Source organism: Onychostoma macrolepis, chromosome 20 (assembly GCF_012432095.1).
Source record: "Onychostoma macrolepis isolate SWU-2019 chromosome 20, ASM1243209v1, whole genome shotgun sequence".
Taxonomy (NCBI): Eukaryota; Metazoa; Chordata; class Actinopteri; order Cypriniformes; family Cyprinidae; genus Onychostoma; species Onychostoma macrolepis.
In genome coordinates, this window is record NC_081174.1 from 28,785,162 (window position 1) to 28,807,417 (window position 22,256).

The 22,256-nt window shown below is 36.0% G+C and overlaps 1 protein-coding gene across 1 annotated transcript in view; it reads right to left on the reverse strand.

The window, feature by feature from the left end:
• xrn2 (5'-3' exoribonuclease 2) overlaps window positions 1-18,630 on the reverse strand; it is a 32,884-nt gene extending 14,254 nt beyond the window's left edge. The window contains exons 1-19 of the mRNA XM_058755956.1: window positions 18,398-18,630; window positions 17,383-17,510; window positions 17,193-17,304; window positions 16,510-16,621; window positions 16,310-16,368; window positions 16,094-16,183; window positions 15,929-16,001; window positions 15,659-15,709; window positions 12,777-12,934; window positions 12,625-12,699; window positions 11,927-12,060; window positions 11,785-11,842; window positions 11,519-11,626; window positions 11,337-11,381; window positions 10,761-10,898; window positions 10,001-10,042; window positions 9,770-9,864; window positions 8,142-8,277; window positions 6-113 (exon numbers count right to left, since the gene is read on the reverse strand). Of these exons, the coding sequence (XP_058611939.1) occupies window positions 6-113; window positions 8,142-8,277; window positions 9,770-9,864; window positions 10,001-10,042; window positions 10,761-10,898; window positions 11,337-11,381; window positions 11,519-11,626; window positions 11,785-11,842; window positions 11,927-12,060; window positions 12,625-12,699; window positions 12,777-12,934; window positions 15,659-15,709; window positions 15,929-16,001; window positions 16,094-16,183; window positions 16,310-16,368; window positions 16,510-16,621; window positions 17,193-17,304; window positions 17,383-17,510; window positions 18,398-18,472 (1,797 nt within the window). The 5' untranslated portion in view covers window positions 18,473-18,630. The remainder of the gene's footprint in view (window positions 1-5; window positions 114-8,141; window positions 8,278-9,769; window positions 9,865-10,000; window positions 10,043-10,760; window positions 10,899-11,336; window positions 11,382-11,518; window positions 11,627-11,784; window positions 11,843-11,926; window positions 12,061-12,624; window positions 12,700-12,776; window positions 12,935-15,658; window positions 15,710-15,928; window positions 16,002-16,093; window positions 16,184-16,309; window positions 16,369-16,509; window positions 16,622-17,192; window positions 17,305-17,382; window positions 17,511-18,397) is intronic.
• Window positions 18,631-22,256: the final 3,626 nt, after the last annotated feature.

The window sequence follows — 22,256 nt, forward strand, 5'->3', positions numbered from 1 at the left end:
ATTACCGGTTTGGTCCCTTTCTCGAAATCACTGAACATGCCCTTGATGTCTTTGAAGTCAGAGGCAAACGGAGCATAATGAAAGGGAAAATACCACTTCCAGGACGCGCAGCCCTGTGACATAAAAACAGACACTTAGAGACTGTCCGTCGTACCACACAAAGACAAGTTAAATACATCTTCAGTTACTTCAATCAGAAATGCTCGATTTTGGAAAGACCTTCAATCCAAGTCATTCTTAAGACCTCTTCCATTAGCCTGTCACACTTACACTTTCAATGGGAGACCTTGACACACAGTCAAATTTACAGCTCAATTAACACTCCAGAGGGCATTTAGACCAGACAGTTTAAGAGAGAGCCAAGAGAGCCTCAACAAAAGACACAAACTATTAAGACACCACAATTCTGGATTTAGTCCATGTCCATTATCTTTAAGGTCATCAACATTTACAAGAATTTTTAAGTAGATACACATTAAAAATGTACAAGCCCAATAAAACTGATCCAAATACAAGCAGAGAAAATGCATTAAGAAAGAAAATAAGGACAAATTTGTAAATGTCTGCCTGTATCTGCATTTCTTTTACTATGGTTGGGAGTTAATTCATTTCTGAAAATCAATTCTTTCAAATGGCACTTTACAATGAATCTTGAAATCAAAAGATTCAAAATCTAATGATTATATTATGTGTCACGCAAAGCTATTCATAAAGTCCCAGTGTGGCATTTTACATTTTCTGTCAACATCATATGTAGGTAAATATTTAGTATTAATAAATACACATTTTTATTTATATAAATAAATATTGTTAATACGTTTTTTGTATAGCACCTTTCACAACGCACAGTTTCAAAGCAGCCTGACAAAATCATGATGTTAATGCTTATAATATTAATATCTTTATGCCACAGATGTTGCAAGTTTTGAGTGAGTGTGCAATTGACATGCTGACTGCAGGAATGTCCACCAGAGCTGTTGCCTGTGAATTGAATGTTCATTTCTCTACCATAAGCCGTCTCCAAAGGTGTTTCAGAGAATTTGGCAGTACATCCAACCGGCCTCACAACCGCAGACCACGTGTAACCACACCAGCCCAGGACCTCCACATCCAGCGTCTTCACCTCCAAGAACGTCTGAGACCAGCCACCCGGACAGCTGCTGCAACAATCGGTTTGCATAACCAAAGAATTTTTGCACAAACTGTCAGAAAGCGTCTCAGGGAAGCTCATCTGCATGCTCGTCGTCCTCATCAGGGTCTCGACATGACTGCAGTTTGTCGTCGTAACCGACTTGAGTGGGCAAATGCTCACATTCGATGGCGTCTGGCACTTTGGAGAGGTGTTCTCTTCACGGATGAATCCCGGTTTTCACTGTACAGGGCAGATGGCAGACAGCGTGTATGGCGTCGTGTGGGTGAGCGGTTTGCTGATGTCAACATTGTGGATCAAGTGGCCCATGGTGGCGGTGGGGTTATGGTATGGGCACAGAGATACCGTGATGAGATCCTGAGGCCCATTGTTGTGCCATTCATCCACGACCATCACCTCATGTTGCAGCATGATAATGCACGGCCCCATGTTGCAAGGATCTGTACACAATTCCTGGAAGCTTAAAACATCCCAGTTCTTGCATGGACTGGACTCACCGAACATGTCACCCATTGAGTATGTTTGGGATGCTCTGGATCGGCGTATACGACAGCGTGTTCCAGTTCCTGCCAATATCCAGCAACTTCGCACAGCCATTGAAGAGGAGTGGACCAACATTCCACAGGCCACAATCAACAAACTGATCAACTCTATGCAAAGGAGATGTGTTGCACTAAGTGAGGCAAATGGTGGTCACACCAGATACTGACTGGTTTTCGGAGCCCTCCCAATACAGTAAAACTGCACATTTTAGAATGGCCTTTTATTGTGGCCAGCCTAAGGCACACCTGTGCAATAATCATTCTGTCTAATCAGCATCTTGATATGCCACACCTGTGAGGTGGATGGAGTATCTCGGCAAAGGAGAAGTGCTCACTAACACAGATTTAGACAGATTTGTGAACAATATTTGAGAGAAATAGGCCTTTTGTGTACATAGAAAAAGTCTTAGATCTTTGAGTTCAGCTCATGAAAAATGGGGGCAAAAACAAAAGTGTTGCATTTATAATTTTGTTCAGTGTATATATATATATATATATATATATATATATATATATATATATATAAAAAATAGTCATTTAGCTGAGCGACAATATAATATAATATTATATATATTAGGGGTGTCAACGTTAACGCATGCGATTAACCAAAAATTTAACGTGTTAATATTTTTTTAATGCAGATTAATTGTTTGATAAGGTTTGACCCCAACTTGCCGTCATCGCAGCGCAGAAGGGCAACGGCACAAGTGGGCTATTTTGAAAGTACAGTCACGGGAAAAATTACAGAGCCGTTTTTTGGGCTACTTTTATAATGTACGGCGACCGCCCAAAGTGTATATAGACAAATACAAATTAAAATAGATCCTTTTACTAATGTGTATTATACTTGGAATGTATACCTGATAATTGAAGAATTGAGAGGTGGTTGTAACATCACGAACAACGTGAGTTTCAGAAGAGCATACAGGCTTTTACACAGCAGAAATAAACATGACAACAGCCACTATAGATTATATATAAAATAATAAACACAATTACGATAGATATGGTCTGTGTGTGATCTTCTTGAGATGAAACCGTACATCTGAAATGCTAATTTGTGCAGCTATATAAAAGGCTATAAATAGCATATTTTAACAACAGTAAACGACCAAATTCCACATGTGATCGTAAAAGGAAGTTATTACAAACACTCGATGGTGGTTTGAAGTGAGTTCTGAGTAAAAGTGCACTATTAATCTAATAAATTGTCTTATGAAGCATGATGCTAATGTTAGCTCTAATGCACCTGCAGAACAGGTCCAATTCTTCTTCATAATGCATTTTGTCATAATACTTCACGTAAGGTCGCAAAAAATGTTTTGTTGCATTTATTTAGAAACACTTTTGATAATAGTTGGGTAAATGTATACTGGGATTGAAGCGATGTGGCTTGGTAAACGTTTTATTGCCAGTATAAAGGCTGATAATGGCTGAATAAAAACAAAAGAATAATGATAAAAGAATAATAAGGATTATGTCTCATAGCTGGCGGAAGTGTGAAAGGTTCTGCTTCCTTAAACTAGTTTGTCATGCATTTCTTTTTCAACACATTTACAGGTAAATCCTAGTATTTTAAATTTGTGATTAATCACTAGGGCTGGGCGATATGGCCAAAAAAATCATCATGATAATTTTTTTCATATCAGTCGATATCGATAATTATCAAATCTTTATTTCTTTGACGTTTAAAGCCAGAATTTTGCTCCAAAGTGAAAGTTGTAGAAACCAGACCATTAATTTTCCTTAAAATAAATATCTAACTAGAAAAATGTATTTCTTAGGTGCTGCATGTTCTAATGAGTGATATTGTTTCAAATCAAGAAACAGGTTTGGTTTGCCTGATAATATTAATAATAATAATAATCACGTTTTTGTCTCTTAGAAATTCACATTTGATAGTAGCTTGAATTAGGATGCAGAGGTAAATTTTTGTTCATTATCAAAATCAGTAACATCTGTACAAATTGTAGCAACCTCAGTTTTATATGGTTAAATTTATTCTGACCAAGTTTTTTATTTTTTATTTTTTTATTAAGCATTGGTCTCCCATAGTAGCATACATTTAAATCATGATAAACACAGTTAAAACCACACATATAACCGTGGTAAAAAATATATATATAACTATGTGGTTTTTAGGTAGCCTGTATGAAAAACAGTAGTCTAAAAACATTCAGTATAATGCACACATGCTATAGCTTAATCACAAATACATACTATTATTTTACACCATTACTCCTGTAATAAAATTCAATGTGGATATTCCACATTTCTGCCACAATACCATGGTGCAGTGAGTGTTACTACAGTAAATCCATGGTAAATGGCGGCGATGTGTAGACTTGAAAGCCTTCTGACTGTCTTGTTGCACACAGTGTTTCTCCTGTTTGGCTCTAAACTAGTTTAAATTAGAGAATAATTTGTGTTCATCGCTGAATGCAATCGCTTCGATCTCACAGCGCTGTTTACTGCTCGCGTGACCGTCTCATCCACGAGTAAACGCACCTGCTCTAGTGAGCTCGCGCCGCGCGGCAGTTTGACTTTGATCCGAGCAGATAAACGGTCCGTGTGGCACGATTCAAATGAGTCGTTCGTGTTTCATGTTTCGTTCCGCTTTTGGCGCATAAACATTATATCGAACATTTATCGACCTCTTCATATCGTTTTATCGAGGAAAAATTATATCGCGATACTTATCGTTATCGAATTATCGCCCAGCCCTATTAATCACAGTCCACGACTGTGATTAACGCAATAATTTTTTTATCGATTGACAGCACTAATATACACATACAAATACACACACAATATAAATTTTGCGAGAATATAAACACATTAAGCACTTTTTCTATATATTACACAACACTTAATATAAGTAATGTATGCAGATAAAGTTGAATGTATTATGTTCAACTTTAAATATAATTGTTGGGTAATAGTTTTTTTACTAAATAATGATACATTTAAAAAGATAAGCTCTTCTAGCAATAGCTTGGATTTACTGAAATATTAATATAATATTTACTCAATCTATGACTAATTTTCTGGGCAAAAAGCCCTTTTAATTTCTAACAAAATATAATTTAAGTGTATACATTTTTTTTTTAATTGATTTAGGATTTATTGGCTCAAATTTCCAAATGAGTGAGAACATCTCTTTGGAACAGCAGTGGTGGCAGCTTTCTGCTTCCTTTATAGAGTCAACCAATCTATTAATTTCCCTTATTTAAATTGACATTCAGTCAAGTGGCAAAAAGCAAAAAGGTGTAAGAAATCCGTGCAATAGAAATTATACTCGTGACCCCTCAAATGAAAAAATAGACACCCTAATGTGGGTAAATAAAAGGCATGTAGAGATCTGCCCCTGAACACACTCTGCAGTAATGCCTCCTCTCATCTACCATTTGGCAGCATCTGTCTGTGTGTGTGTGTCCGTGTGTGTATGTGTGTGTGTGTGTGTGGTGTAAATCAGCGAATGTGGCAGAAGGGAGCAAACACGTCTCACGCAGCAGTGAGACTCCATAATGAATCTGTTCAGTGGTTCCCGTGGGACGGCTCTTGTCCGCTGAGCACATGGAGCGAGCGCAGGCTGTGCATATATATAGAGCTCCAATTACTGCAGACAAATCCCTGCACACAGAACTCTAATCAACCAGAGATCTGCTGGAGAGAACGGAGCTCTAATGACTGAATTTCAAGCTAAAGATCAAGACCCTGCATTAAAACTCAACTAGATAACACTAACCGGCTCAAAGAGCAGCGCAAACACAGAGCACAGCTGGTTGATCCTCGAGCTGGTGAACAAACAGAAAAAGCGAAGGAAATTCTTGAACATTTGATGGATCCGCTTTAAAACGAGATATGAAAACTGTTCATTTCTGACTCATAATTCAAAAGGAGTTAAAATATAAAAGGCTAAGAAATGAGTGTGATTTTGATTAAAACAAAAGACAAAAGTGTGTAATACGCATGCCGGCTTTAGGCCGTCTACACTGAAGCTGCACATCATCTCACAACACTAACTAACTGTGAATCAACCAGGTTAAAGCCCAAGACTTTAGCAACTGTGTAAAAAAATTAAAAAACAACAATATGGGAAGTTATAAGTAATATATATAATTTCACCAAAGATGCATTAAACTGACTGAATTCCAAAAAAAAAAAAAAAAAAATTCTATTCAAAGAATCCTATTTAAAAAAAATAAAATAAAAAAAAGGGGATAACATTTCCACAAAATATTAAGAAACAAATGTTTTGAGTAATGGCTGCTAAAAATAAACTGTCAACAAGTGAATTAAATTTTAAAATGCTTTTTTTTTTTTAATTTGCAATAATTCACAATATTCCTGTTTTTACTGTATTTTTTATCAAATAAATGCAGCCTTGAAACAGCAACGAATTTCATTATCTACTGGTCTTATATTTTTGTTATATTCTCAAAGCAAGCATTTGAATTTTGCAAAACCACAAGCGAGTAAATTTTGCATGAAATTGGAACAGAATCATTCTGATCAACTAAATTCATGGTTAGGAAGTAAATAAACAACTAAAACTTGAAATTCTATGCAATGCAAATTATATTTTTATACACATGCATAAATGTGTGCCTCTTACCTAGTTTAAAGTTATTATACCACCTTTCTTTTTATATAAAACCATTTTACATGGAATGTGTGGATTTATTATATAGACACTATGCACATTGTTTGAAGATCATTCAGCACGATGTGAAATCAGGGTTATTATTGTTAAGTAAAGTAACCCCCCCCCCCACACCCATACCCACGTTGATGTAATAAAATAAGCTACATAAAAATATAGCTAAATTCATTCATTACATAGACACTATGCACATTACTTTTGAAGAGCATTAATCATGATTTATAAATGTTTAAAGGGGTCATAAAAGAACATTATTTTGTGTATTTGGTGTAATGCAATGTGTTTATGTGGTTTAAGGTTCAAAAACACATTTTCCACATTCTGTATATTATTGTTGCTCCTCTATGCTCCGCCTTTCAGAAATGTGTCGATTTTTACAAAGCTCATCGTTCTGAGAAACGAGGTGTGCTCTGATTGGCCAGCTATCCAGTGCGTTGGGATTGGCCGAATACCTCAAGCGTGTGATGGAAATGTTACGCCCCTTAACGTATTGTGATGGCTTTTCCCGGCGCGATGAGACAAAAACAATAAAACCCATTATAAATGAGGCATTTGTTGCATCCAGTGGGGACACAATTACTGATTATAATGACTTATACTGTCTTTTTACATGTCGTGTTGCATCGCGCCGCATAAACATTACCATGTCTGCATTTGTGATCGGAGAAACAACAAGCACTACTCTACACTGCTCAGAACTCACGTTTGAATAGTCTGTGGCAAATTCTTTAAATAAGAAAACATACTTACAGGACACTTCATTTCTAGCGATTATCGCCGATTTGATTGCACAGATACTATTTAAACTAAACTGAGCTAGACAATGACATCTCTGAATTCAATAGTGAAATGCCTTTAACTGAAAATTGAGTGTTTAATCTTATTATACATTACTGACACTCTATCCTCCAATTTGATACTGTTAAGTGCTTTGACAATCTGTATTGTTAAAAGCGCTATATAAATAAAGGTGACTTGACAGGCTGTGAGTCAGAAGCGCCAGACTGTCCCTACAAAGTTGGAATTGCCCCACTTTATAGAAACAGCCTTTGAGCACAGCTGGGATTGTAGGCTACTCTCCCAGGTTCAGGAAATAGTCCTCCGTAAAATGCGCTGCACACACTCTAATATTTGGGTTGAACTGTTCTGGAGCAGAAGTAGTTTCGCTTCCACAACAAAACACAGCGTCTCCAGGACATGGCGCCGGCGGCAGCAACAATACTACAGTGAGAATGAAAATCACACCCTCTTTCTTTGCGTATACATTTGGGCGGTGTTATGAAAATCTCCCCACACCATGATGTAGACATGTAGACAATATCTCTTTGGGTTTGAGACTTTAGTCTTTGCAACTTTAGGGACATTATCTATGCACAAACAGCTTGTAACACTCCAGAGAGAAAGGAAAACTTGAAATCACATCATATGACCCCTTTAATAATATAAATCTAAATACACACACATAAACATGCATTCATATGCACACATACATGTGTAAAAACCTAAAATAAGTTTGACTTGATGTAATATAATAAAGCTATATAAAATAACTATATAGACAAAAATAAACATAGGAATAAAAAAAATTAAATTACTACTTTAAAAATCAAAATTGAAAAATGTACAAAAAAAATCAATATTAATAAAACTATAATAGTATTTCAACAATACTAAAATAACACTGTGTGGAAAATCCAATTAAATGGAAGACATTATGAAAAATACATAATCGATCTAATGAAGCCTGTAAACAGTAGTTGAGGTGTGTGTACAAGTGACTTACCTGATAGTAGTACCTGAGCACCCAGCACAGGCCCTCCACATACGACTGCACCACTTTCTTTCGAAACTCATCATCTGTCGCATCCACGTCAAATTTGGTTTTGTAGTAACGCTGTTTCCAGCCATCCTCCCATAACCTGTGAAACACATTTACAACACAGTCACAGATACATACACCTCTCAGTTTATCGTCTTCATCAAAAGATGGGCCTGAATTCATTAAACCGAATCCAGGCTCTCCTGTGCCAAACCGAGCGGGTTCACTTATATGCATATGCACGCCTATGAGAATTTCCCACTTTGACGGGCTCCATTAAGAGGCGACGGGAAACTTGTTTTCCACCTTAGCGCTGGTCAGGATGTTTTGACATGCTCTGGAAATGCAGCTCACATAATCAAGGATGAGCTGCATCTGTCTAGTGTAACCTCTACAGCGTCCCACATGGGACATGGAAAACCTCTATGAATACCAATTGAACCCAATCGATTTAGACCGCGTTGGAAAGCTAATCACTGAAACATTTGCTGTATTAATCACTGGCGGTACAGAGACGCATCAGTGAAAGACTCCTGCAGGATTCACACAGATATGTGGGTAGGGATGTGCAAAACATTTTTAAAAAATCTAGTTTGTGGATTTCCTTATCGTCTAGTGGCCTTAAGGAAGGCTGGTATTATTAAGCTAGTTTCAGACTCGCCTGATCAGAACTGGAAAGGTATATGGGGCATTTGCATACAATACACATTTTAAGAACAGAAAAACAAAAGCACATTGCAAAAGTCTTGAGATACATGCTAGACTACATCCAAGTTGATGCAATGCTCCAAAGAATAAAAATAAAATAAAATAAATAAAAATAAAATAAGATACATCATAACACTTTACAACAATTTTCAGTTTATTAATATGAACAAACAAAATTCTACTGTAGCTGGTTAAAGCATTTATTCATCTCTAAAAGCATATTAAATTTTAAAAACAGAAAAACCAAGAGCAACAACTATTTTCTCTAAAGAATCAAAAATAAAAATAACACTTTACAATAAGGTTCCACTTGTTAACATGAACATTAAAAAAAATAATAAAGTTGACAATTTGAAGCATTTATTAAATAAAATAAAAAAACCTAAGTGCAACAGTCTCGAGATGCATACTAGAAATTTGGACTATTTCTAATTTGATTCAATGCTCTACGGTGCAAAAATTATATAACATTTCTATAACAAATAAAAGATAAGGTATCAGTAATTCTTTACAATGAGGTTCAATTTGTTAACATTAACTACATCTAACAATGAAAAGCAACTCTACAGCACTGATTAAGCTTCATTAAATGGTCATTTCAAAATTTACCAATACATTATCTGTTTACAATATTTAATGGACCTGGGCTAATATGAACTAACAATGAACGGTAGTATTTTTTAAATTATTATTAATTATGGTTAACAAAGATGAATAAATAGTGTAAAAAAATGAATTGCTCATTGTAAGTTAAATTTTAGGTTAATGCATTGGTCAATGGGACCTTATTTATTTTTAAAGAGTTTCCAAAAAATTCTATTGTCTAGTCAGCTATTGGACAACTACTCAGCATTGTGGCACATTTAGTGTTTTATTGTTATTACCTGACATTATCTTCTGGTTCCGGTTCACTGTCACTGTCCTCAGCTTTACGTTTCACACCATGACTATCCATGTCATTACTGGCTCCAGCAGTACTCTGAAAGGAAGCACAGAAACACTGTTATACACTTAAAATTAATGAGAGTCATATCCTGAGGTCGCAGACACTGTCAAAGCATAAAGCTGCTTAAATTATTTTACAAATAGCAGGAGCAAGAGAAAGAGATACATGCCTTCCCATTTCTCATCATGGCTCTCAAGGACTGAGCTGCTTCCTGAAAAATACAGAAACAGCTGACTTGAGCAAATGTTCAACCAAGGTGACAAAAGCATGAAACTCAGGACGGATACAAAAGCTGCTATACAGTACAGCAGTCAAGTTTTTCAGGTAAAAATCCCATTCACGTTCTCCAAAAAGAACGTGATTTTAACAATAGCGTAGGATTCTTTCACTGCAAAAATACACCGAAAAAAGCTCTGAGAGGTCGATTAAACAGTGACATGATGCTGTGGAAACCACAAGTTGGTTTAATTATGTTCAATGGAATTTATTGCAAAAGAGCTCAGAAGAATCTATTATATTTACCAGTCAAAAGTTTGAGGTCTGTAAAAAAACTTTTTAATGTTTGTGAAAAGTCTCTTTAGCACGTCAAGGCTACATTTATTTGATCAAAATACAGTATTTTTGTGAAACATTACATTGATTTATTGTAAAAACTGTTTTTTATTTGAATATATTTTATAATGAACTTATTTCTGCAATGCAAAGCTGAATTTTCAGCATTATTACTCCAGTCTTCAGTGTCACATGATCCTTCAGAAATCATTCTAATATGCTGATTTGCTTCTCAAGAAACATTTCTGTTTATTAGCAAAATTGAAAACAGTTGTGCTGCTTCATATTTTTGTGGAAACTATAATTTGAGGTTTTTTTAACACTCATGTTGATTTACTGTGGTTCATATGAACAAATCACAAAGACAGAAATCAGACCTGATTGCGCTGATTTCCCTGCATCCTCATTTCATATGCAGCTTGTCTGGCGTTTTGCACTGCCATGGGTCTGTCTCTGCCGCCCAGAGCCTGAGGGGCAAACTGGCCACCAGGGACAAATGATGGACGCTGGTCTGCCTGCGAAGAGAGCAATTCACACGTGTTCATGATTTGGATACTTCTGCAGACTTTAGATATACCACAATGAAAGTTCTGCGATTTTAAAAGAAACGTGTTATATTGGTTCATGTGTGTTAAAATTTGATTTACAAATCTTAAATCTTAGTTACTCAGCTCAATCATCCAGTCCTTCTAATTCACCACCATAAAAATGTGTGTATTTGCATGATTTAAATGCACATTCATTGTGAGTGAATGCATGATTTTGCAGGGTCAAGATACAAACCATTCAGCCACTGTCAGCTAAATTAAACGACCTTGTGAATGAATTCAACTCACCGTCTCTCAAAGGAACTGTGGATGTATGTTAACATTTCAAAAGGAATTATTGCAAAACCTCTTCACATTTAATTGCTTCCAAAAACTGTTTAGAAATAGGAGCACATTTTCACTCACTTTCATTCGTTTTTTCTTTTCCTTCATTCTCCGTTTAAAACTCTCCTGCAAGAAATAAAAGGCCATGATGAGCCCAATGAAGTGCACATTTCTGTACATAACCATCGGCGTGAAGAGTCAGAGGTCACAAGCCCTCCGCTGTGCCGTGTTGACAGCAAACAACATCTATTGTGTGGTCTCACGTCATCGTCTTTGCGCTTTTTGAAGATGTTGTCCTCTGCCACCCCTACGGCTTGCATAATGAGCTCGACACGCTCGAGATTGACAAAGCCGTTTTCTGTCAAGTAGCCCTACAGAGAGAGAAAGAGAGCTTATTTATACATTTTATCCATTTGGAATTGACTGAAGGGAGAAATCAAGTCACGTCACTGAATATAAGAAGTGAAAACCATTTGATGTTGACTTCAAGCATACAGTACATGGGATACACGGACATGGAACTACTCACTCCGGTTTTATGCACAACATCTTTGTAGATGCCAACCAGACGATCGATGGCGCCCTCTCTGTTAGAAGACAAATGAGAGTCAGAACTCACAGTAGAGCACACTAAAATGACAAACGAAATAAAGCAGCTTCTGTAAGTGTACCTGATCTCAAGAGACGGTAAATGGGGCAAGAAGTCGTTTCCCACAAAGAAACACATGAACACCCAGTCATCGACACTCCGCTCGAAGTTGAATGGGAACGGCAGGCTGGCCATTGTTAACTCCCTCTCCAGATACTGTGATGAGGAAAAAAAAAAAAAAAAAAAAGATATACAAACAAAAAAAAATCAGATAAAATATATTATCTGTTTTCTAGCAATATGGTTTTGCAAACATAGCACACATTACCCAGGTTTTGTGGCAGCAAATTTTGCACATGCAAACATCACATTATCCTTATAAAATATAAAAATCTAGCTTAGACTACTAATAATCTGACACATTTAAACTATGTTAAAAGCATAAAACACTTAAATTTGCTGAAAATTCTCTCACCCTCAGGCCATTCAAGATGTAGATGAGTTTGTTTTTCAGATTTGGAGAAATTTGGCATTGCATCACTTGCTCACCAATAGATCCTCTGCGGTGAATGGGTGCCGTCAGAATGAGACCAAACAGCTGATAAAAACTGCAAGTAACCCACATTAACTGCAGAGGATCCATTGCTGAGCAAGTGATGCAATGCCAAATTTCTCCAAATCTGAAAAACAAACTCTATATCTTGGATGCCTCAAGCTGAGCAAATTTTCAGCAATTTTCATTTCGGAGTGAACCATTTCTTTAAAATGGAACAAACAAACCTCTCGTAACACAATCAGTCGGATGAATATGAACTCCTGTTCTGATCCTGGAACTGTGTCTGCAAATTCATCATGCTGAGAGAGAAAACACAAAATATAAGTTCATACATAGAGTTAAGGTGATAAATGAATGGAGAGGATGAGTCAATTACCTCGCCCTGTTTTTCTCGGGCCAGTCCCTGACAATCTTTGATCTCGTGGCCCATCTGACTACACAGGGCACAGGGTCTGGGTTTGTTGGGTTTAAACTCTTCTCTTATAATGGTAAAGTTGGGTTCATGTGTCGCCAAACCCAACATGATCAAATCAGCTGAAAAAGAAAGAAAGAAAGAATTAAACCTGTAATTATAAAGTTCACTGAACTCTTGTTTTAAAATGGGCAGCTCATAATACTTTTCAGCCAGTAAAGTTTTAGAGAATGGTGACTCCAGAAAGTACAAAAAGATAAAACGCTTATATTACATAAACATGCAGCTAATGTTCTTCATAAATGTAAATAATGGAAGCTTTCAGTCAGATTGATATTTTGAAGTATCTCCTCTCCAGACTAATCAAAGGCAACATACATTTCCTCATTCATCCACTTAGTGCATTAATACTACAGGATAATGTTGTGCATCAGATCCCCTTATACATACTAATAAAACCAGACAGATTTAATAATTCCCTCTCAAAATCAGTCCACAAATTTTGTTATGTTGTGCAGCTTAAAGTCATCATGAAACTTAAGTTGTGCCAAATTTACAACAGCATTGAGACATATCTTCAGGTGAAATGACTTTTGAATAAGAAAAAAGTTGAACAGGGCTTTTAATTATTTGTGCACTGGATTGTGAAACATCTGAACGTGATTGGCTTATTAGCAGTGCAAATTTACATGTATCATAGACGTCAAGTGAACATATTACAGGAAGAGCAAGTTAGGAAATTAGTCAAATTCAATATAATAAAAACAGGGGTTAAAGCAAAAACTGAAATCTTCCTCAGCCAAACCCCATTCCACAGCCATACCTGTCACACACCCAGTTTAAGAGCAGTTTTTTTTCTTCTTGTAATTAGAGCGCTTGTTAATAACAACAATAAATTCTGATCAAAAATTAGCCTTCTTAATAAGAGGTGACATTTGACTCAAAGTGACTTACAGGGGTATTTTCTTTTTATCTTTGCAATGCATTTTCAAAATTTTTTTTCATGTCAAATTCAAAAATTTATGTTTATAAGCTTTTTAAAATTTCTATTTAAAACATTACAATAAGAAACAGAATAAGACATAAGTTCCCAATCATGTGAAATTAGTATTAATAAAAAATTAATTTGTACTATAGAGGTGGCACAGAAGAACACAAAAGTGGCTTGCAGGTACATTTTCAAAAGTTTAACGAGGCTCAGAGGTGGCATGAGTGAAATTAAATTAATAGATTCATGTTGAGATTAACGTTTTAAATATAAAATTTTGAATACAGAAATATAAAATGACTTAAAATAACTGAAATTATACGCTAAAAATGAAACTGAAACCGCCAGCAGGTGGCAGCAAGTCACTGATTTTAATCACAGAATCATTCATTCAATTGATTCGTTCGAATGGCTGATTCATTCAGAAATGAAGCAAGTGACTCTTTATGAACGGGTAATCATGAATCACTGACTCACTAGATTCATTCAAAAACGCACTTTCATTCATGAATGAAACACCGCTGTGTTTGCTTTTAGAGATGTGCAGCGGCTCAGCTGTTACTGTAATTGGAACTATTTTCATTGATGATATAGAGCATGCAGTACTTGTTTATTGATCAGTTGTATTAAATCAATATCACATTTGCAAACTCCCTTAAAAATTATTAAGCCGTCACTCTACTTATCGCGATCTGTGGGCGCACAGAAACTGAGAGCGCGCGAGTGAGCTCTCAAGACTCAAAAGCACGTGCAAATGTGATGCATTCCGTCGGAACCTGTGGGAATGAGTATAATTATTAATAGCCGCAGTCCTGCCCCGAAATTCATGTTCTGCTATGTGTTCTCTGATAATAACCCGACTGTGAATGATGCGAGCGGCGTTACTATGTTGTCAGTGAGAAGCTGCAGCCGTGGCGGGGATGATTTTTGGTGAGCCGCCAGAACAACAACAACGCACTACATGTCTTTTTCCCCATTTTTCCCCAATTGACAGAAATCCAAAGCAGCGATGGAAAACTTTAATCCCTGATAACTTTTAAAATGGAGTGAACCCGTAGCAGTTTTTCCTTGAGCGGGAAAGGAAAACCCGGAGTGGACCCACAGCTGAGTGATCACAGAATGCTTAGAGTGGAGAGAGGAACGCGCTTTCGCTCCACTCCAGGCTTTGATCACATACCCCTCAGCCTAGTCTTTCCTTAAAGGGATAGTTCACCCAAAAATGAAAATTCTGTCATCATTTACTCACCCTCAAGTAGTTCCAAACCTGTATTAATTTCTTTGTTCTGCTGAACACATAGGAATATATTTTGAAGAAAGTTTGTAACCAGGCTGTTTTGGGGCACCATTGACTTTGAAAAAAAAATACTATGGAAGTCAATGGTGCCCCAGAACTGCTCTGTTTCCCACATTCTTCAGAATATCTTCCTTTGTGTTCAGCAGAACAAAGACATTCATACAGGTTTGGAACTACTTGAGGGTGTGTAAATGACAATTTTCATTTTTGGGTGAACTATCCCTTTAATTTAAGACCCATTTAAACTAAAATTAAGACATTACACTATTTGAGAAATGTAATTTACGGCCATAAAATCATGAAGTGAATTTAATGAATTTAAGACATTAAGGACAGGAGGTAACCCTGCAGTTAACGGAAATCCGTCGTAGAGACAGAGAACTTTAATCCCTGCAAAAAAATAAAGCACCAATAAATTTAGATTCATAAATAAGACTAGTAAAAACCTGTAAGAAAATATGTAGGGTCAATTTTAATTTCCTGGTTACACTTTCAGAGTTCTGTTCACTAAAATACACAGCCAATTTCAACATTTTAAAACTTTAAAAAGGTAAAACACTTTACCATCAGCTCCACAGAGACAGTGATGCGTGTTTGGGTCATGATTTGGCTGAGCTGGAAAAAGAAAATGACCCAAATGAGATATTATACCAATGAAAATCTTTGCTAGTCACATTTCAGACATTATTAGTCTTATCCTTAAGCATCTGCATGATTAGAATAAGTTGCTCATTTAAAATAACAGAAAAAGAAAAGGCTTCAATGAATAAATCACAACAAATCAAATCAATAAGACTTTCACAATAAGACCATAACCCAAATTCTCAGATCTACCTCTCTGTCTTCTGATGAAGTCCATAATTTTATGCTCTCCTTCTCCGGGAACACTGGCATCTGACAAGAAAACCTGCATGACAAAGTATTTATTTATTGATTACATCCCACAGCAGAATAAAAACTCCAAATGTTACAGTTGATTTGAGGAGTCATATGACCTACTGTGATATTGCGCCATCCAGGGTCATTGGTCAGTCTGTCTGCGATGTAATATCGCAAACATTTGGCCAAATTATCCATGAATTCGGTCCCCTAAACACAAAACTACTCATTACATCTGACAAAAAACACAGACTAAGATATTCTGCAGTCCTTAAATTTTGAACAAGGAAACAGGACACAACTTCATTAAACCATCCAAAAATTATGAACACTTACAGGGGTGATACAGTTACTGTCAAAACGTTCTTTTATTTCCTCGGATGGCAGGTAACCACCTAAAAAGAGAAACATCTATCAAGCTGGGAAACCAGAACATGTACAAACACCAAATCTAATTTAAGTGCACATTTAGTGTTTACATGCAACTCAAACATTAATAGATGTTGTGATGGTTAAAGAGGTGTAGCATCTCTCACCTCTCTGAATAACTTCTTCCCTCATTTTCTTTTTCTCCTCTACAAGCTCCACTCCTTCTTTAGACGCCCGGAAGCGTCTTGAGCGTTGCTGGTTCATTTTGGCACGAGGAGCCTGCAAACAATTCAAGAACACAGATGAGGAGCACAAGAAATGGTTACTGAAACTGTTGACTACAGTATGCATAAATGTACTGAGATTTTATTTCAAGTATATTAGAGAGATTATCGACGGTCATTTTATTTACTTGAGTCCTCAGCTTATAAATCAGGTGTTAGAACAAATTGATAAACTACGTACTAATATTCTGCATCAATGTCATTCTTTGTTTTGTCATGCCAGCTTCTATTTTTTCTATTACCTTTCAGCAAACTTTTATGAACTCCATATGGAGTCATATTATAACCATATAATTTCCAACTAGTTAAAAGAAACTTAACATTTAATAAAAGACATAAATATTAGTTTCTAGCACTTAAAATGTAACTACGATTTCACCACCAGAGTTGGTAGAAATTCCCAGTGGCCAACTCCTAAATTTAAGTGCATTATTAAATGAAATATCCAATTTAATGACCCAGAAATGACTATTTTCTGTACAGAGGTTCAGCAGATACACTGAAAGCACAATGTGCATGCAGTGTCAACCAGGCCTAATAGAGATGTTATGAAGGACGATACATACCACGCCATCGATTGCCATGTACAGAACCCGTCTCGGTCGAACGATGTTAAAGAGACGGTCTATATATTCGAAAATGGCAACCATCATTTCGTCTTCATTTTTAGGTGCTGGCCTGCAAAGAGTTAAAATATTGTTGTAATAAAGTCACTTAAAAACATACCGAATAAATACATTAACGAGAAAATCTCACTTGTCCTCTGGATGTGTGCACGGATGAATAATTCCATTCATGTCCAGATACAGGTTGTCAAACTCCACTTCATTTGGATTGGGTTTGCTGGTATCAACTGGGATTTTAATGCCATTGTACTCCTTGGCCTGAGAAGAATTTAAGATTATTTACATATATAAAGATATTAAAACCTAAATGTGACCCTGGACCACAAAACCAGTCTTAAGTCGCAATAGCCAAAAATACATAGTATGGGTCAAAATTATCCATTTTTCTTTTATGCCAAAAATCATTAGGACATTAAGTAAAGATCGTGTTCCATGAAGACATTTTGTAAATTTCCTAATGTAAATATCAAAACTTAATTTTTGATTAGAAATATGCATTGCTAAGAACTTCATTTGGACAACTTTAAAAGGCAATTTTCTTAATATTAAATATTTTTTGAACCCTCAGATTCTTGCCCTCAGAAGCTTATTTATTCAGCTTTCAGATGATGTATAAATTTCAATTTCGAAAAATTGACCCTTATGACTGGTTTTGTGGTCCAGGGTCACATGGGACATGTTTTGCCATCGCAATCTCAAAACCTAGTAAACTTTCGAACTACTTCAGTTACAATGCATTACAGCCACGTTTTGAAGCGAAATGTTACTGATTTGGTACTTGAACCCACTTCCTTGTTAAAAAATTGCATAATTGTCTGTGATTGGCTGGTCGTTCGAGCAGTCTTATGCATGTAGGTAGTCTAAAAATAAATGCTGTCTAGGTAATAAACTTTCAAGGTGTTTGGGACACAACCATACATTCGCATCTTTAACGTAACCAGAGTAAACGTGTGTTCGACCAAAACATTAACCGCAATTAAAACCACGTGAACTGAAAAACACAAATACGACCTGTAAAAAAAACAGCAAAATCACAGCTGAGAGCCAGGACCGTAAGGCTCATTTGATTACAACCAATATGAGCATAACTAAATGATTAATTACGCAGTTCATTAAACAGTTAATGAGATGCTAGTATGTCTCACCTTCTCCTCAAGACAGTGTACTATTATTGACGGATACTTCCGACTCAACCAGCGGAAAAACGCGGGGACTCCCATCTCCCGTAAAATACAGCACTTCTGAACGAAAGAGCAACTTTAAAAACGATTAAAAACAGCGGAACACGCAGAAGGATGAAAACGGCTACCAAACACAGCGCACGCAGCTTATTTACCCCAGCACACTATGAGTGACTTCCGGGTCATCAGGAAGTGACGCTAAACGCGCCCTGCGCTGGCTAAAACGCGAATTGCACCTCCAAATCAACTGCTACAAACAACAATAAAGGTGTGAAAAATAATAATTAAAAATAGATAAATAATTATAAGACAATGAGAAATGAGACTTGATATTTCTTATTAATCATATTATTATAAATTGCGATTAGCCTATTATTAATAATTTGATTTCAAAAATCTGATTTTTTAAAGCAAGAATTCAATTTTTTTAAATTAAACTTCAAACAAATGTTAAAAAATTACAGTTTTAACTTAAAGTTGCATTTAAGCACATTTTTCAAAAGATAAAAATTAAAAGAAAACATAATATTAAGACTTGTTATAAAAGCTACTAAGTGATTTTAAGTGTTTACCATTTGAACAATAATGTAACCAGAATTTTGTATCAGTGAATAAAGGTTTATGTGTTTTAAATGCATTTCTTTTACTACACAGTGGCAGATTTCTGTAGCTCCTTTCCAATGCAAATGAGCATCATATGACAATCTATGGAGACTTGAAGTATTCAGCTGATTTCAGTGAAGAGCTGTTTGATCTTTGGTGATGCAAATTCAGGAGTTTGTCCTTATCTTCATTTGCTCTTGAGTCTTCACGTTACGTCTATGAACCCAGCGGCTCATTCATTGATGAAGCCTCTTGTCACACAAACATGGAGACACACGCACGCACGCACACACACACACACACACACACACACACACACACACACAAACATTTATGCAGTTGTGGCTGAAATTACATAGACAAAGAACGAAACCGATACACTTAAAAAAGAACCATAATTCAGCCCTCCATACAAGCAAAGTAATGAGCAAATATTTACCTAAACCAAAAACACATTAAATGTAGATGCACTGGATCTCTTGAATAAAAATGAAAACACTGCAGAGTGCAATCCTTTAGGTGATTATCAATCAAATCACATTTACAATAATAATAGTCTTTGTAACTATTTCATGCAGTGACATTGCATTCAACATATAGGAAAAAGCTACCAGCAGCTCTTGTAAGTCATTTTCAGTGGGAGCTAGGAATGGCATATATACTTTCAATCATATACTTCTCCATAAACATAAACCAAATCATGTTTAGGTCTAATATGTATATAAAAACGTCCATTTTTGAAGAAAGCGATATGACAAGATACAATGCCAGTAAAAAGTATCTAAGTCAATAATATAAAAGAGTGCATTCTGTTGCAATTTTCAGTTCATTATGTAAACCACTGCTACGGTTTAGTTGCCTGTGCTCAAGCGCCTGCAGGTGATTCTCCAGTGAACAAGTTCCTTTCTGCATTCCCGTTCATAGTCTGACTGCTCCCTTGTGGTGGATTGTGGTACTTCAGATGCCTTTTTCTTTTTTTATTGAGCCTCTAAATATTTTTATCAGGGCCTGTACTGACTCATCATTTGCTACAGAGCTCTAATGAATCGAGATGAGGATGCTCCCTCATTAAAAATAAACAGAGCAAACAAAACATGTTGAAACCGAATCCTCTGATGCTCACAAGTACAATGAAAACATAAATTAATGCAATAGTTCATGCAAAAATGAAATTTTGCTGAAAATGTACTCACCTTTAGTCCATCCATAATGTAGATGAGTTTGTTTATTCATTGGAACAGATTTGGTGAAATTTATCATTACATCACTTGCTCACCAATCTTCTGCAGTGAATGGGTGCCGTCAGAATGAGAGTCCAAACATGTGTTTGTTTCTTACAAACATGCAGCTTTTCATTTCACAAGACGTTAATTGATGGACTGGAGTGGTGTGGATTACTTGTGGATTATTGTGATGTTTTTATCAGCTGTGTGGACTCTCATTCTGACGGCACCCATTCACTGTAGAGGATCCATTGGTGAGCAAAAGATGCAGTGCTACATTTCTCCAAATCTGCTCCAATGAAGAAACAAACTTATCTAATGTACATCTTGATGGCCTTGAGGGTAAGTATACTTTCATGCAAATTTTAATTTTTAGTGAACTATGCCATTAATGAAAGTACTTAATTAAAATATAAAACATTTGCATGCAAACAAAATGCATTGCATGAAAAATTGTCCTCTTCTAAGATAAAATAAAATTCATATGCAAGAAAACGTGAAAAGGGGAAAAGCAGCTTCAACTTGCTGTTTTTTATTTGTGTTAAACTAGCTTAGCTGTACTCCAGCTGATAAGTACTTCAAACCCCTGTAAAACCAGAAAATCAAACATTGGTGCCCACTTTGGTTTAGGGTTTATTATGTTTTTATCTCCTGCAGGGATTTGGACATGAGTCCATGTTTCTGTAATCAAGCTGTAAGCATTTTTATAGGAAATAAGCATTGTAAAGGTGTACAAAATAAAACGACAATGTTACAACCTGAAGAAATACACAGAAAATATATAAACCACACTCTCAGAAATAAAGGTACAAAAGCTGTCACTGGGGCGGTACCTTTTCAAAAGGTACACTTTTGTACCTATTAGGTTCAAATATGTACACTTTAAGTACTAATATGTACCTTTAAGGTACCAAAATGGACCCTTTAGGTACAAACATGTACCTTTTGAAAAGGTACAGCCCCAGTGACAGCTTTTGTACCTTTATTTCTGAGAGTGCACTTTCAAATAAATCATCAGATCACTACAATTACATGTTCACGGTTCTGACTCAAGATGTAGGTGTGCAGGTTAGTATGTCATTTTGGAGAGCCAAAAATATTACACCTTGAAGAACAGCGTCCTCTGCTGGACAACACCTTTCTTTTCACTTTTCTTGATGTCCTATTTAAATGTTCTCAACTAATGCTAATATAACTCACTATCGAATATACACATTCTTGCTTGTTTAATATTTATGTCTGTTTATGTCTAATGCATTTTCTTTTGCTGTTGTCAAAGACAAAACCTATTCCATAACAAACTGAGTGGATAATAAAGCATAACGCATGTTTGCAAAATTATCTTTGCACCCTGCAATAGATCACAACATTTGTTCTGATATATATTTGACCAAGTCCATTTAAAGCAGCAAAAGTAAATAAGACACATTCATAATGTATATAGAATACACTGTGAACAGAATATTTTCTGAATTCAATTAAGTGAATCAATAAAGTCATTTAACTCTCAGCTGAATGTGCCACATTTGGATTTACAACTTGTTCAGTTTCATGATCCATTTTCCAATTTTCCATTGCATCCTTTACAAATGTTAAAATTATGGTGAAGCATCAAATTACTCTTTATACCAATGCAATAAAATAAAAGATGTCAATGGCAAATGTGTAAACAGTTGCTCTTTTGTGGAGGACGCGGTAAATTATTCCTCATGGTTTATTGGCATTATTCCCATTATTATTATTCAGGGCAGGACAAAGTGTTTTGGCCTTTCAGTGGAGTAGCGGGTTTGACCAATGAGGATTCACCCGCACATCTCATTCTGGATTCATAACATGAAACCTGACAACAATACATCTCTCAAAGGCTCCTGAATGGACAACCTTAACACTCACATAAACAACCACAGACCAATTACTTAATGAACTGGGTGAACACATAATGAGTTTCCTTACAAATGAGCATACGTGCATTTATGCACAAGCAGTTGCAGGAATGA